This window comes from Moschus berezovskii, chromosome 15 (assembly GCF_049115385.1).
Source record: "Moschus berezovskii isolate FMDL1 chromosome 15, NW_MosBer_1.0, whole genome shotgun sequence".
In the NCBI taxonomy this organism is placed as follows: domain Eukaryota; kingdom Metazoa; phylum Chordata; class Mammalia; order Artiodactyla; family Moschidae; genus Moschus; species Moschus berezovskii.
The window spans coordinates 82,268,960-82,284,574 of NC_142474.1; the positions used below are offsets into that span (position 1 = coordinate 82,268,960).

A 15,615-nucleotide genomic window follows, 5' to 3' on the forward strand; every position below is an offset into this window, starting at 1 on the left:
CTGGCTCTAGGTGAGTGATCACAACATTGTGATTATCTGGGTCGTGAAGATCTTTTTTGTACAGTTCTTCTGTGTATTCTTGCCACCTCTTTTTAATATCTTCTGCTTCTGTTAGGTCCATACCATTTCTGTCCTTTATTGAGCCCATCTTTGCATGAAATGTTCCCTTGGTATCTCTAATTTTCTTGAGGAGATCCCTTTTCTTTCCTATTCTGTTGTTTTCCTCTATTTCTTTGCATTGATCGCTGAGGAAGGCTTTCTTGTCTCTCCTTGTTATTCTTTGGAACTCTGCATTCAGATGCTTATATCTTTGCTTTTCTCCTTTGCTTTTCACTTGTCTTCTTTTCACAGCTATTTGTAAGGCCTCCTCAGCCAGCCATTTTGCTGTTCTGCATTTCTTTTCCATGGGGATGGTCTTGGTCCCTGTCTCCTGTACAATGTCACGAACCTTCGTCCAGAGTTCATCAGGCACTCTATCTACCAGAGCTAGTCCCTTAAATCTGTTTCTCCCTTAAGCTGTATAAGGGAGTTGATTTAGGTCATATCTGAATAGCTTAGTGGTTTTCCCTACTTTCTTCAATTGAAGTCTGAATTTGGCAATAAGGGGTTCATAATCTGAGCCACAGTCAGCTCCTGGTCTTGTTTTTGCTAACTGTATAGAGCTTCTTCATCTTTGGCTGCAAAGAATATAAAAATGTGGTGCACTGGAGAAGGGAATGGCAAACCACTTCAGTATTCTTGCCTTGAGAACCCCATGAACAGTATGAAAAGGCAAAATGATAGGATACTGAATGAGGATCTCCCCAGGTCGGTAGGTGCCCAGTATGCTACTGGAGATCAGTGGAGAAATAACTCCAGAAAGAATGAAGGGATGGAGCAAAAGCAAAACCAATACCCAGTTGTGGATGTGACTGGTGATAGAAGCAAGGTCTGATGCTGTAAAGAGCAATATTGCATAGGAACCTGGACTGTTAGGACCATGAATCAAGGCAAATTGGAAGTGCTCAATCAGGAGATGGCAAGAGTGAACATAGACATTCCAGGAATCAGTGAACTGAAATGGACTGGAATGGGTGAATTTAACTCAGATGACCATTATATCTACTACTGTGGGCAAGAATCCCTTAGAAGAAATGTAGTAGCCATCATGGTCAACAAAAGACTCTGAAATGCAGTACTTGGATGCAATCTCAAAAACGACAGAATGATCTCTGTTTGTTTCCAAGGCAAACCATTCAATATTACAGTAATCCAAGCCTATGCCCCAACCAATAACGTTGAAGAAGCCGAAGTTGAACGGTTCTATGAAGACCTACAAGGTCTTTTAGAATTAATACACAAAAAAGATGTCCTTTTCATTATAGGGGACTGGAATGCAAAAGTAGGAAGTCAAGAAACACCTAGAGTAACAGGCAAATTTGGCCTTGGAGCATGGAATGAAGCAGGGCAGAGGCTAATAGAGTTTTGCCAAGAGAACGAACTGGTCATAGCAAACACCCTCTTCCAACAACATAAGAGAAGACTCTACACATGGACATCACCAGATGGTCAACGACCATTCTTATTTTCATTTATTCTTGAAAATTTTTTTCAGTTTTGTATTGGTTTCTGCCATACAACAACGCTAATCAGCTATAATTATACATGCATCCCTCCCTCCTTAACCTTCCTCTCCTCTCCCTATCCTGTTCCTCCAGCTTATCAGAGAGTGCCAGGCTGGGTGTCAGTTGCTGCTCAGCAACTTCTACCAGCTCTCCATCTTACACAACATGCAGATGCTACTTTCTCCATTTGTTCCACTCTTACCCTCCCCCAGTGGGTCCACAGGTCCATTCTCTACATCTGTGTCTCCAGTCCTTCCCTGCAAAAATCTACCATATGACCCAGCAACCCCACTCCTGGGCATATACCCTGAGAGAACCGTGATATGACTGTACCCCAATGTTCATAGCAGCACTGTTTATAGTAGTCAGGACATGGAAGCAGCCTCAATGTCCATTGACAGATGAATAGATAAAAAAAGATGTGGTACATATATACAATGAATATTTTATTACTCAGCAATAAGAAAGAATGAATTTGAGTCAGTTCTTGTGAGGTGGATGAATGGAGAGCCTGTTATAAAGAGTGAAGTAAGTCAGAAAGAGAAAAATATCATTTATTAACATATATATATATATGGAATATAAAAAATGGTATTGATGACTATTCTTTTTTGCAGATCTTTATATACTTTCATAATTGTTATCTCTGGATAAATTCTTAAGAAAAGATATGCAGACTTAAAAAGGGTAGGCATTTTTAAGGCTCTGATTCACAGTGGCAAGTGGACTTCTAGGATGGCTGCTATCAAATGTGTGGCTATAGACATCGTAGTCTGAAGTGTAAGAAAGCCATCCTTGGAGGTGCTCAGATATAAGGATACATAGATAAGCATATAATCCTATGTTGAGATCAGTGCAGTGATTTTTATGGGTGATTTTGTGGTTGGATCCCCTGCCATATGGGTGATTAAAACAAGATGGTTAGGGCTTCCCTGGTGGTCCAGTGGTTAAGAATCTGTCTGCAATTGCAGGGGACACAGGTTTGATGCCTGGTCAGGGAAGATCGTACATGCCATGGGGCCACCGGGCCCATGAGCCACAACTACTGAGCCTGAGTGCCACAGCTACTGAAGCTCGAGTACCTGGAGCCTGTGCTTTCCAACCACAAAGGCCACTGCAACAGGAAGCCCACAGACCACAACTGGAGAGGGCCCTCCACTCGCCGCAGCTAAAGGAAGCCTGTGCACAGCGATGAAGACCCAGAAAGCCAAACATGAATGAGTCATTTTTTTTTAAAACAAGGTGGATAAAACAGGGCTAACTACTTTGTTGACATGTCTTTTTTGTATACAGTGCTCAAGTCAACTTTTCCAAATAGTAACTTAATGAAAATCTGCTGAATGATGTTCTCTGAAGCAGAAGGTCTGTATTTATTATTCTCAGCACCAAATAATCATAGATAGATTTCTTCCCAGAGGAAGAGAAAAATTTGTGTTTGTTATTAAACACACAGTGCTAATGATCACACCTAAAGAAGAGATGAATGAGCAAAGGTGGGTCAGCAGACAAAGTTGAAAGTCTGTGCTTGTCGTTCATTTCTTGGTGTTCATGTAAAATGGATTAAATTCAGGTAATCTTGTATTGATCGGCTGTGATATTCATCCTGGTTTTAGGATGATTGTCTGTTTCTGAAAATAGCTAGTTGGAACACTGTTGCTATTCCTTAATTCTTAGAAACTTTGAATTGGATTTACATAGAAAGGCATTAGTTTGCAGGTGGTGTGATTCGATGAAGTATATCGCAGAACTGGGAGTCATTTATCTGCAGTTGTTTGAGAGTAGCCTAGTGTCTGTCACTTAATGATAGGAGAGGAGGACGATTGTGCAGAAAAGATGTTAAATCATCTAAGACATCATTGGCACTATGTTGTATCTGCCAGTCAGATTTTACGTTACACATTATACATTTAAATAGCACAGTACAGTTATTAAGACATTTCAACAGTGCTGTGCTTCATATGTTCCCCCTCCCACCTCTCATCTGAGTTCTGAAGTATGGACCCCTAGCTTGAAGGTGAGAATGATGTGAGGAGAGGATGTTCATGAACCTGATTTTCTGTGCATGGTATTAAGTGCGTTCTGCTGCAGAGGATCCATAAATTTCACCCCAAGGCCTAATAAAGATCAGGAACCTGTGTTGTTAGTCCCAGGTAGCGTTTGGCATTGAAGTTTTAGCTAGGACATAGTAGAAGGAATACACTATATTCATAGACCCACCAATGAAACTGTGCCTCATATCTCTGATCTCTTTCCTAGAAAGAATATTCTTTAACTGTAAGTATTTTATTCTGATTTAGATTATCATAAAATTGGTAAAAATTCTGCTAAAATATATTGAAGCAGAATTTTCACCAATTTTATGATAATTGTTTTCAGAAATAATTATGGTCTAGTTATTTGGCAGTTATCCAAAAGCATCATCTCCAAAGTTGACTCCAGGATAAAAAATTTAACTATTTAAAATGCGTGAAAGCAGGGTCGCTCAGTCATGTCCAACTCTTTTCGACCCTATGGACTGTAGCCCACCAAGATCCTTTGTCCATGGGATTTTCCAGGCAAGAGTATTGCAGTGGGTTGCCATGCCCTCCTCCAGGGCATCTTCCTGACCAGGGATCGAGCCCACGTCTCATGTGTCTCCTGCACTGCAGGTGGATTCTTTACCCCTGAGCCATTGGGGAAGTCCAACTATTGTAAATAGTAGCTTTATAATCACTTTCGTAGTTAAGCCAGTAATTGGCCTTCCTTTCTTGTATCTTAACTTCATGTTTATTTCAAATCCTTCCTTCGCTAGGCTCCGTGCTTCATTTATGCTTCTCCATGTTTGAGACGTGTTTTGACTCAATAGAACTGTGTTTGTTTTTAAAGCCTTATGTGGATTTTTTTCTTCTTCTTTTAAAAAAGCAAACAACAGAATAAAATATCTATTAGTAGAGTTTATCATTCTGGTGACAGTTTTTTTGCCTTTGGCAAATGTTGTTCCTAATGCTTTCAGTAAATTAGTCAACAAAAATTCAGTCTTTTGAGTCTTTTCTCATTCTTTTTCTTTCCGTCTTCTATAGACTTGTTTATTATTATCTGTTTTCACCTAGTACTGGTACTTGTATTTTTCTTGTTGATGCATAGTCTTGGCAACTCTTGTGTTTTTGTTGGTGAAATATTTTCGTGGATTCTATCATAGTCATGTGTTAATTTTCATTTATACTTAACATTAAGGAGTTTTCCACCATTGTATACTTACACTAACTTTCCATTCTTCATTGACAACCCTTTTATATTAACCAAGCAATGTAATTTGCTTTGATTGTAAATTAAAATTTGGCTGAGTGGATAGATATAGATATATACATAAATATAAATATAGATAGATGTCAATGATCAATCTTTATTTTCTGATCTAGTTGAAATGGACTGCTAAGTTTATAATTAGAAAAGAATAGATAGTGTAGATAGGGCTTTTCTTGGTGCCAGCAAAATGTTTGAGAAGAAAGTTCTAGCAATAGCAGGAAGAGGCTTAATGAATTTAGCAGATCTTTCATTAGTGGTAAAGTGTGATTGCTAGAAAGAGAAATAGTCTCTTGGGTGGTAAATAAAAACAGTGGTGAAAGTACACAATCTTTGGACAGAAAAAAGCAGTGGAAAACCTCCCTAGGGTGGCAGGTGACCCTAGAAAATTTAGCATAATTAAACAAAAAAGGAATATGCAAAGTGTGAAGAAAAAAGGGGAAAAGAAGTCTACCTCGGAATGCTGAGAGGGAAAACTGTCCACAATTTCAGCTGTTTTGTGATTATGTGTTATCAGTGTGGGGGTAGTAACTGTCTAGTTCCAAGATCCTATTGAGATTTTTGTCATGTATAATCTATATATTAATGAAAACAGATCATATTAGCAGTATTTTATTGATCCTCATAGGAAACACTACAAATGCCTCAGTGTGTGGCTTCTGATTATATAAAACTGATAATTAACTGGCAAATGACCACATATTTTTTTCAGTAAAAATGTGGTATATGTATTCTGTGTTGAGAAAAGCTAAAGTATCAAAATGACAGAAAATAGGTCTTTGGTATAAAGGCATTCATTATGCCATTAAAAAAATTCCACAAAATTTTACTTGTAATGTGTATTAGTTGTTTATAAATCTGATTCACATGAAAACAAGAGCAAATATTTTAATAATATATTTATGTAGTATCAAAAGAGAAGATTTCTTTATTTGCTGCCCGCTCTTCTTTTAAATTCTAATTTTAGCACTCTTTGCCGGTTTGGAGAAATGATTTGTCAGCTGCTGTGTGAACAGCAAAGCGAGAGAGGAGTCTTAAACGCACAAGTATTAGGAAAGGGCAAGCCTGTTTCCCAAAATTTTGAACTAATGCTGCCTTATTTCTTAATAGCGTTAGATCTACTAAATATTTAAAAAGCTTTTAAAGATTAATGACTGTTTTGCATTCCCCACAGTGCTGATGACTTGGTTGTGTCTGATTTTGGACTGACATCATCAGTGTTGACTTGAACCATTACATGGGTTCTGTCCTCATTAGGCCTGATGAGTGTCCTGGCCAGCTTTTGTTGCAGAGTGAGAACTTTTTGTATGATGAGAATACCAGTAACAAATGGAAATTCCATGGGTACTGAAAGTGGAACCTGTCAGCATTGGGTTCAGTGCGTAATTTAGTAATACCTTTAGTAATACCTTTTTAAAATTTATCGGTGAGCTCTGATGAAGCTTTCCTTGGGAGACTGGCCTCACATTCCTTTGACTGGAGTTATTCATCTTGCCCTGGGCCATGAGCCTGTACATTAACTCATTTCAGTCCTTGGAAGCACTCACTATGTAACAAATCTCTATTTTAGCATATATCATGTGTGTCATAATCAGTTGTTTACAGGTCACTCACCTGCTAGAATGTGAGCTCCTTAAGAATGAGAAATAAGTTGTTTTCTTCTTTGCATCTCCCCAGCTCTCAACCCTGGGTGGAAAGGAAATCACTGAGAACACTGAAAAGGGAGCATTACAAAAGGCTTTGGCTGTGTTTCACAATTGAAATCTCTGTTAATTTCGGTTAGAGATAGTGGACATTGTTTGACTGGGAAGTCCTAGTGAGGATCATTCCTTAACCAGAAAAACTGAAATGTAGCTATTTAGTATCAGTTCAGTTCAGTTCATTATCTCAGTCGTGACCGACTCTTTTTGACCCCATGAATCACAGCACGCCAGTCCTCCCTGTCCATCACCAACTCCCGGAGTTCACTCAAACTCATGTCCATCGAGTTGGTGATGCCATCCAGCCATCTCATTCTCTGTTGTCCCCGTCTCCTCCCACCCCCAATCCCTCCCATCATCAGACTCTTTTCCAGTGAGTCAACTCGTCGCATGAGGTGGCCAAAGTATTGGAGTTTCAGCTTTAGCATCAGTCCTTCCAATGAACATCCAGGATAAATCTCCTTTAGAATGGACTGGTTGGATCTCCTTGCCGTCCAAGGGACTGTCAAGAATCTTCTCCAGCACCACAGTTCAAAAGCATCAATTCTTTGGCGATCAGCTTTCTTCACAGTCCCGCTCTCACATCCATACATGACCACTGGAAAAACCATAGCCTTGACTAGACGGACCTTTGTTGGCAAAGTAATGTCTCTGCTTTTGAATATGCTATCTAGGTTGGTCATAACTTTCCTTCCAAGGAGTAAGCGTCTTTTAATTTCATGGCTGCAGTCAGCATCTGCAGTGATTTTGGAGCCCCCAAAAATAAAGTCTGCCACTGTTTCCCATGAAGTGAAGGGACCAGATGCCATATATAATATATATATATATATATATATATATAAAACAATTGAATTTAATCATCAGCATTTCTGTAATAACATTTCAAATTGAAGATAATTGGCTCAAGTGATTCAAATGCCTTTAAAATTTCTACTGTAATTTCTAAATATTATGTTTTTCCTTTTCAAATATATTTTACTCTTTCTTTATAATTAAATATTATTGTAGACACCTTTTCATCAATATTCTGTTTCATGTATAAATTGATTATCTATGGTAGTCTTTTTGATGTCTCTGACTTGGAAATCCACAGATGTAACTGATGAAGAGAGATTACTGGCTTTATTTAATTCAACCTTAAGACTTCAGTCCGACTTCATTTAAAGAAGTCAAGATAAATGTGCTTCTGACTTTATTAATCATCAGAGAGATTTCTCAGCCTCTTTAAAAGTAATTTGTTAATTTTTCTGCTGCTGTAGTTCATTTTAGAAAGCGTTCTAAGTTCACGATATGCTTAAAACAAGGGACATATTTTTAACATTTCAACATTTTAGTTATATCACTTTTAAATTTAGAATCACTGTGCCTGTGTCACAGTTACAATAATCACTTTTTAAATAATATCTTTGAGAAATGGTTATATACATTTTTCATATATAAACAGGAATTCTTTCAGCTTCCTTGAAAAACTGTTGTAGGTGTGGAGCATACTCTGTATTACAGCTGTCTTTCGCTGATTTTTTGGATCCATTTCCAAATTAAATTGAGAGTATTTTAAGAAATGTGTTAGCTCTTTGGCTTTCTTATTCTGCATTGCTCAAAGGCCATTTTGTGTTTTATTTCTTTCTTTTTTATTATTTTTTTTATTATCATTCTTTTTTCAGTTTTGCTTAAATATGGAATATCAGAATTTCTGATCATTATCTTTATTTCCTCCAGGTCATTAGCTTAATGACCTGAAGAAAAATTAATTCTCGTAGTACTGAAAGTGACATTCCCTGCCTATATAGCCTGTTGATCCAGTTTTGTTGTTGTTGTTTTGGTTGCTAAGACGTGTTCAATTGTTTTGTGACACCATGGACTGTAGCCCACCAGGCTTCTCTGTCCACAAGATTTCCCAGACAAGAATACTGGAATAGGTTGCCATTTCCTTCTGCAGGAGATCTTCTCGACCTAGGGATTGAACCCATGTCTCCTACTTGGCAGGCAGATTCTTTGCCACTGAGCCACCGGGGAAACCCTAATCCAGTTTTGAGGCCCCACTAGATTTTCATCATCAGTGGCAAGATAATTTATAATACTTCAAAAAGTTTGCTATGAAAGTTTAAAAAGTTGATTTAATATTCACTTTATTTACACTCACTATTTTTTATATTTTAGGTTGCTTTCTATGTGAGTTATCCATGTAGTGAAGTAAAAGTCATCAAATTGATGTTAACCTTTGCATAATTTCTGCTTTCCTGAAGCAAATTTTTCTTATAAATATAGAATATTACATGATTCTGAAGTTGCTGATTGCCAGCTACTGAGAGACAATGTCTCTAACACAATTTTTGACCAGAGTAAAAGAAATTACTTTGAAATGGTTAATGTAATTGTAAGGGTCATTGTGAACAGATGGTTTTCCATTCTGAGGGGTTTAAAATCTTGAGTTCTGCAGAATTTGATATTTATACATTATCAGAGTTTATTAGCAAAGTTGTTGAGATATGATTTGAAATAATACCCAAATTTAACTTTAAGGGGATATTAATTTATACTCCTTTATGTTCCTTTTCATGAAAGAAATTGGTAATTAGGTACAATTAGGGTGATTGACTCTCAGAGTCGGTTAAATTAAAGTACAAAGAATGGGTAAGAAGAAATGAGAAAAGAGCACATGATACTTATTCATGCTAAAAGAGTCTTTTATAGAATCTCTAGAGTCAGGTAGAGGTTAACTTGAATTCTTTCACAAGTACAACCTTATATTTTGACTGACTTGCAAATTATATATCTTTATAGAGATAAGATATTTCTACTTTATCTCACTGAATAGGCATATGTGTTTGAGGATAATAAAGCCCTGGATAGAAAGATATATCTTATTCATATTTATGTTCTTAGTGCCTGACACACAGTGGCTACTCGGTAATTTAGAGAATAAATGAGTGAGCGCATTGATTGAACGAGTGAAGAACCCTTAGTGATCAGTATGGACAGTCTAAATTATTAGGCTTTGTTATCCTACCTCTCTGGTCCTGTATATAATTTTTCTCTACTAGGTAAATCCTCAGGAAGGTATTAAACTCTGGACTCTGATCTCTGATATTATTGTCACCATGATTTTCAGAAGCAACTGACCTCCTCTTATTTTTAGGAAATCCTGTGTTCTTGAATAGGCTTTAATGGAATACACTCAGTATGGTTTCTGGTTCAAATCGTATCATTATTTTCATTTTGGTTTATTACTAAATAATTTATCAATAGTAAATAATTTACCAATAGTGAATAGTAAAATGCAGTTGTCATTGACTGCTCCTTGAGGTCCAATATCTTTGTTTGTAAGGGAAAAAGTGTTTTAAAGGGAAAAAATATTTTATAGTGATTATAGGATTTTGAAATTATTAAACAGGAGTGGATTATAGGAAAGATTTTCATAATAATATGGGAGAGGCAACAAAATTTTCCTTAGTGTTCCCATGATGGTTTTTGACTTCCCTCTTTGACTATATTGTGTGTGTGTGTTTTATACTGCTGTTTCTTTATCTATGCCCTAAAAATAGATTCTCCAAATCTCAGTTGACCTTTTACTCTAATAGACAGTTGCCTAAAGACAATTTCTTTGGAGAACAGCATCTATTTTCAAGGTTTCAAATGTCACAGGTATGAAGCTAATTGCAGTTTATTTCTCTTTAGTTTTAATCTCACAATTGAACACCAATTCCAGTATTACCAAATGATCTGACATATATTTCTCTATAAGGTCTCTCAGACAGTCCAAGCTTAACATGCTTGAAACAGTTTGTTCATTCTTATCTTTCTCTAGCTTCAGAAACTTGGACTCATCTTTGGTCCTACATACTTTATCTCCAATTCATTGTTCCTTTTTAATTTCTTTATTTGGTGGGGGGGATAGGGTGACTTTCGCATATTTTCCATTTTCGCTGTCCTCTCAGTTCAGTCACTTTTTTCATCATGCCCATAATCATTTTTCTTATAGCTTCTTAACTGTTCTTCCAGTCCACATTCCTCCTTGATACTGTTGTTTGCTTCAGCATCTTGCTTTCCCCTGCAGACCTGTGAGTGCTTGTGTTGCCCAGAATTACTGTTTCAACTCATTAGGTTGGAATCCAGTGTCCTCTTTAACTTTGCCCCACCCTACCTTTCTGGTTCTCACCCAGCCCTCCAGCCTCTGACTTCAACCACTCTGGCTGTACCAGTCAGCACAGGCGCTCTTCAGCATGTCTGATCTTTTACTTTTCACTTATGTTTCTTCAAGATCTGACTCATTCTGTTTCTATTTTGTGAAGCCAGCTCTTTCTAGCACATGGGTTTTTTTTTTATTCTCAGAGTTCCTGTAGTACTTATCTAAGCCATTAATTGAGCAGTTAATCATTTACAATGCTGTGACATTTTCTACATTTTTGAATGGAATAATTTATTTTCAGTTTTTGTATTTTTCCAGATGTATATGTTTCCTTGCCAACTAACTCTGAAGTCCTTTACTGAGTCCTTCAGAGAAGGGACTTTATACTTTTAACTATTATTTTAAAGCATTTTTTAGTTGTGAAGATAAAACCTCATCTAATGCCATAATCTTCTAGTTAAAATTAAGCTTTTAGTAAATCATGCCTTTTGTAATATTTTTCGTGTATCCAAAAATATTAATTCAAGAAACATTTAAAACTTTGTTAAGATTATCCTGTGGTATGCCGAGAACAGGTCTTAGGAGCCATATACTTTAGTATATAGTACAATGTATATTATATGTAATCTATATAGTATGATACCCAGTCATATTAGTTGATAAAGCAGCTTGATTGAATAGTTCCTCAGTGGGAAGAAGTAATGAGTTAAAATTGTGTGCATCCAGTTTGGATATATCCTGGAGACTGACTTATCCTCATAGTAACCTATAAAAATAACTCTAGAAGCTCCCATCAGAGAGTGTATATAATTAATTTAAGATGCTAGACTTGTAAAACAGATGATTCATAGTCTCTAAATATGAAACTAATATATTATAAAAGATTTTAAAAAGAAAGTAAAATAACATGGAAGCTATATGCTTAAAAGCCCGAGTGGATGATACTGCAAATGCTGTAAATAGTCAAACATTGAATGAATGAATCAGTGAATAAGTTAATGAAGTATCAGCTGAAGAAATGCTAACGTGAATGTGAAAGTCACTCAGTTGTGTCCGACTCTTTGTGAACCCACGGACCTTTACAGTCCATGGAATTCTCCAGGCCAGAATACTGGAGTAGGTAGCCTTTCCCTTTTCCAGGGGATCTTTCCAACCCAGGGATCGAACCCAGGTCACCTGCATTGCAGGTGGATTCTTTACCAGTTGAGCCATAAGGGAAGCCCAGTGCTAAGATAAATCCAAACTGAGCTTTTAAGTTGTTGCAGCAGAGAAGCAAACTTCTAAGAAGAGGCAAAATGAAATAATGGATGTTTTCTTTTAAAAAGTTAATAGGCCATTTTTATAGCAATTTTAAGTTAACAGAAAAATTGAGCAGAAAGCATACGATTTCCGTATACCCTCTTGTACATAGTTCCACTATACACAGTTTCCCATATCAAGAGCAGCTTACATTACTGTGGTATATTTCTTGAAATTGCTGATGCTGAACTAATAGTATTGATACATTATTATTAATTAAATTTAATACTTTCAGTTCAGTTCAGTCACTCAGTCATGTCCGACTCTTTGCGACCCCATCGACTGCAGCACGCCAGGCTTCCCTGTCCATCACCAACTCCCGGAGCTTGCTCAAACTCATGTCCATTGAGTCAGTGATGCCATTTACATTAGGGCTTATTCTGTTTTTAGAGGTCTATATCATGAAGTTTTCCTCTTTTATTTACTTCTAAGAATTTTTGGTTGTATCTAGGTTTTAACTTGTAAATAATTTTTATTTGGACATAAATTCTTTGGGTAAATGCTAAGAAAAATGATTGCTGGATCATATTATAAGACTCTGTTTAGTTTTGTAAGAGATTACCGATCTTTCTTTGAAAGTGGCTGTACCATTTTATATTCCCAGAAGCACTGAATGGGAGAGTTCTTGTTCCTCCACATTCTTGTCACCATTTGGTGTTGTCACCATTTTGTTTCTCTGCCATTCTATTAGATATGTAGTGATATCAAAAGTAGGGAAAACCACTAGGTGATTCAGGTCTGATTTAAATAAAATCCCTTCTGATTATACAGTGGAAGTGACAACTAGATTCAAGGCATTAGATCTGATGAACAGAGTGCCTGAAGAACTATGGACAGAGGTTAATATAATTGAGCAGTAGGTGATGATCAAAATCATACCCGAGAAAAAGTAATGCAAAAAGGCAAAATGGTTGTCTGAGGAGGCCTTACAAATAGCTGAGAAAAGAAGGGAAGGGAAAGGCAAAAGAGAAAAGGAAAGATATACCCATATCAATGCAGAATTCCAAAGAATAGCAAGGAGAGATATGAAAGCCTTCTTAAGTGAACAATGCAAAGAAATAGAGGAAAACAGTAAAATGGGAAAGACTAGAGATCTCTTCAAGAAAATTAGAGATACCAAGAGAACATTCCATGCAAAGATGGGCTCAATAAAGGAGAGAAATGTTACAAACCTAACAGAAACAGAAGATATATAAAGAAAAGGTGGCAAGAATACACAGAAGAACTGTACTAAAAAGGTCTTAATGACTTGCCTAAACATGATGGTGTGATCACTCACCTAAAGCCAGACATCCTGGAGTACGAAGTCAAGTGGGCCTTAGGGGACATTACTAGGGACAAAGGTAGTGATGGTGATGAAATTCCAGCTGAGCCATTTCAGATCCTAAAAGATGATGCTGTGAAAGGGCTGCACTCAATATGCTAGCAAATTTGGAAAACTCAGCAGTGGCCACAAGACTGGAAAAGGTCAGTTTTCATTCCAGTCCTAAAGAAGGGCAATGACAAAGAATGTTCAAACTACTGCACAATTGCACTCATTTCACATGCTAGCAAGGTAATGCTCAAAATCCTTTTAAGCTAGGTTTCAACAGTTTGTGAACTGAGAACTTCCAGGTTTACAAGCTGGATTTAGAAAAGGCAGAGCACACAGAGGTCAAGTTGCCAACATCTGTTGGATCAAAGAAAAGCAGGGGAATTCCAGAGAAACATCTGCTCTGCTTCATTGACTACTCTAAAGCCTCTGACTGTGTGCATCACAATAAACTGTGCAAAATTCTTAGATGGGAAAACCAGACCAGCTTACCTGCATCCTGAGAAATCTGTAAGCGGGTCAAGAAGCAACAGATAGAACCAGACATGAAACAGCAGACTGGTTCAATATTGGAAAAGGAATAAGTCAAACCTGTATGTTGTCACCCTGCTTATTTAACTTATATGCAGAGTAAATCATGAGAAATGCTGGGCTGGATGAAGCTCAAGTTGGAGTCAAAGTTGCTGGGAGAAATATCAATAACCTCAGATATCCAGATTACACCACCCTTATGGCAGAAAGCGAAGAGGAACTAAAAAGCCTCTTGGTGAAGGTGAAAGAGGAGAGTAAAAAAGCTGGCTTAAAACTCACCTTTCAAAAAACTAAGATCATGACATCTGTCCCATCACCTCATGGTGAATAGATGGGGAAACAATGGAAGCAGTGACAGACTTTATTTTCTTGGGCTCCAAAATCACCGCAGATGGTGACTGCAGCCATGAAATTAAAAGACACTTGCTCCTTGGAAGAAAAACTATGACCAACCTAGATAGCATATTAAAAAGCAGAGACGTCACTGCTGACAAAGGTCCATCTAGTCAAAGCTATGGTTTTTCCTGTAATCATTTACGGATGTGAGAGTTGGGCCATAAAGATGGCTGAGACCTGAAGAACTGATGCTTTTGAATTGTGGTGCTGGAGAAGACTCTTAAGAGTCCCTTGGACAACAAGGAGATCAAACCAGTCAAACCTTTTGAATTCTGTCAAGCAATTGTCCTTCAATAAAAATTAAATTATTAAAAAAAAATCAGTCAACCCTAAAGAAAGTCAATCCTGAATTTTCTTGGAAGTACTGATGCTGAAGCTGAAGCTCCAATACTTTGGCCACTTGATGTGAAGAACTGACTTTCTGAAAAGACCCTGATGCTGGAAAGACTTGGGGGCAGGAGGAGAAGGGGATGACAGAGGATGAGATGGTTGGATGACATGACTGATTCAATGGACATGAGTTCTGAGCAAACTTCAGTAGTTAGGGAAGGACAGGGAAGCCTGGCATGCTGCTGTCCATGGGATTGCAGAGTCAGACATGGCTGATGGACTGAACAACAATAGCAATTTACTATGTTGGGTATCTTTTCATTTTGTTAGGTGTCATTTGCATATTGCATATCTTTCTTGGAGAAGTTGCGATACTTTGCTCACTTTTAATTGCACTATTTTCTTATTGTTTAAACAGTTCTTTGTGTATTTTGGATAATAGTACTTTAGCAAATTTGATTGGCTCATATTTTATCCTAGTCTGTATCTTGCATTTTTTCCCCCCTTTGAATAGTGTCTTTTGCAGGGCAGAGTTTTTAAGTTTAATGAAAGTCAGCTTATATTTTAAAATCATTGATCATGCTTTTGATGACTTAAAGCCATCACCAAATCCAACATCACCTAGATTTTCTCTTAGTTTATCTTCTAGGAGTTTAAAGTTCTGTATTTTTCACCTATGATCCATTTTGAGTTAATTTCTGTAAGTGTCAGTATCTAGATTCTTTTATTTTGTTGTTTGCTTTGCACATGTTTAACTATTCTCAGAGGTTAAAGCATCTGCCTGCAATGCGGGAGACCTGGGTTCTATCCCTGGGTCGGGAAGAGCCCCTAGAGAAGGAAATGGCAACCCACTCCAGTATTCTTGCCTGGAGAATTCCACGGACAGAGGAGACTGGTGGGCTACAGTCCATGGGGTCGTAGAGAGTTGGACACGACTGAGTGACTTCACTTTCACTTTTCAGCTATTGTTCTAGTACCAGTTGTTGAAAAAGACTATTATTTCTCCACTGGATTCTTGCTCCTTTGTCAAAG

At 37.3% G+C, this 15,615-nt stretch overlaps 1 protein-coding gene across 4 annotated transcripts in view; it reads left to right on the forward strand.

Annotated features, from left to right (window-relative positions):
• The window catches only part of LOC129556211 (ADP-ribose glycohydrolase MACROD2), an 805,465-nt gene that overhangs the window by 172,155 nt on the left and 617,695 nt on the right, over positions 1–15,615 (forward strand). For 2 of the 4 annotated variants that reach the window (XM_088844310.1, XM_088844311.1), the window contains exon 4: positions 2,576–4,397. The exons of the other annotated variants lie outside the window; for them this stretch is intronic. In XM_088844310.1, coding sequence (XP_088700436.1) covers positions 2,576–2,799 — 224 coding nt within the window. In that variant the 3' untranslated portion in view covers positions 2,800–4,397. Of the gene's footprint in view, positions 1–2,575; positions 4,398–15,615 lie in introns of those variants that run through there. 4 annotated transcript variants of the gene reach the window in all.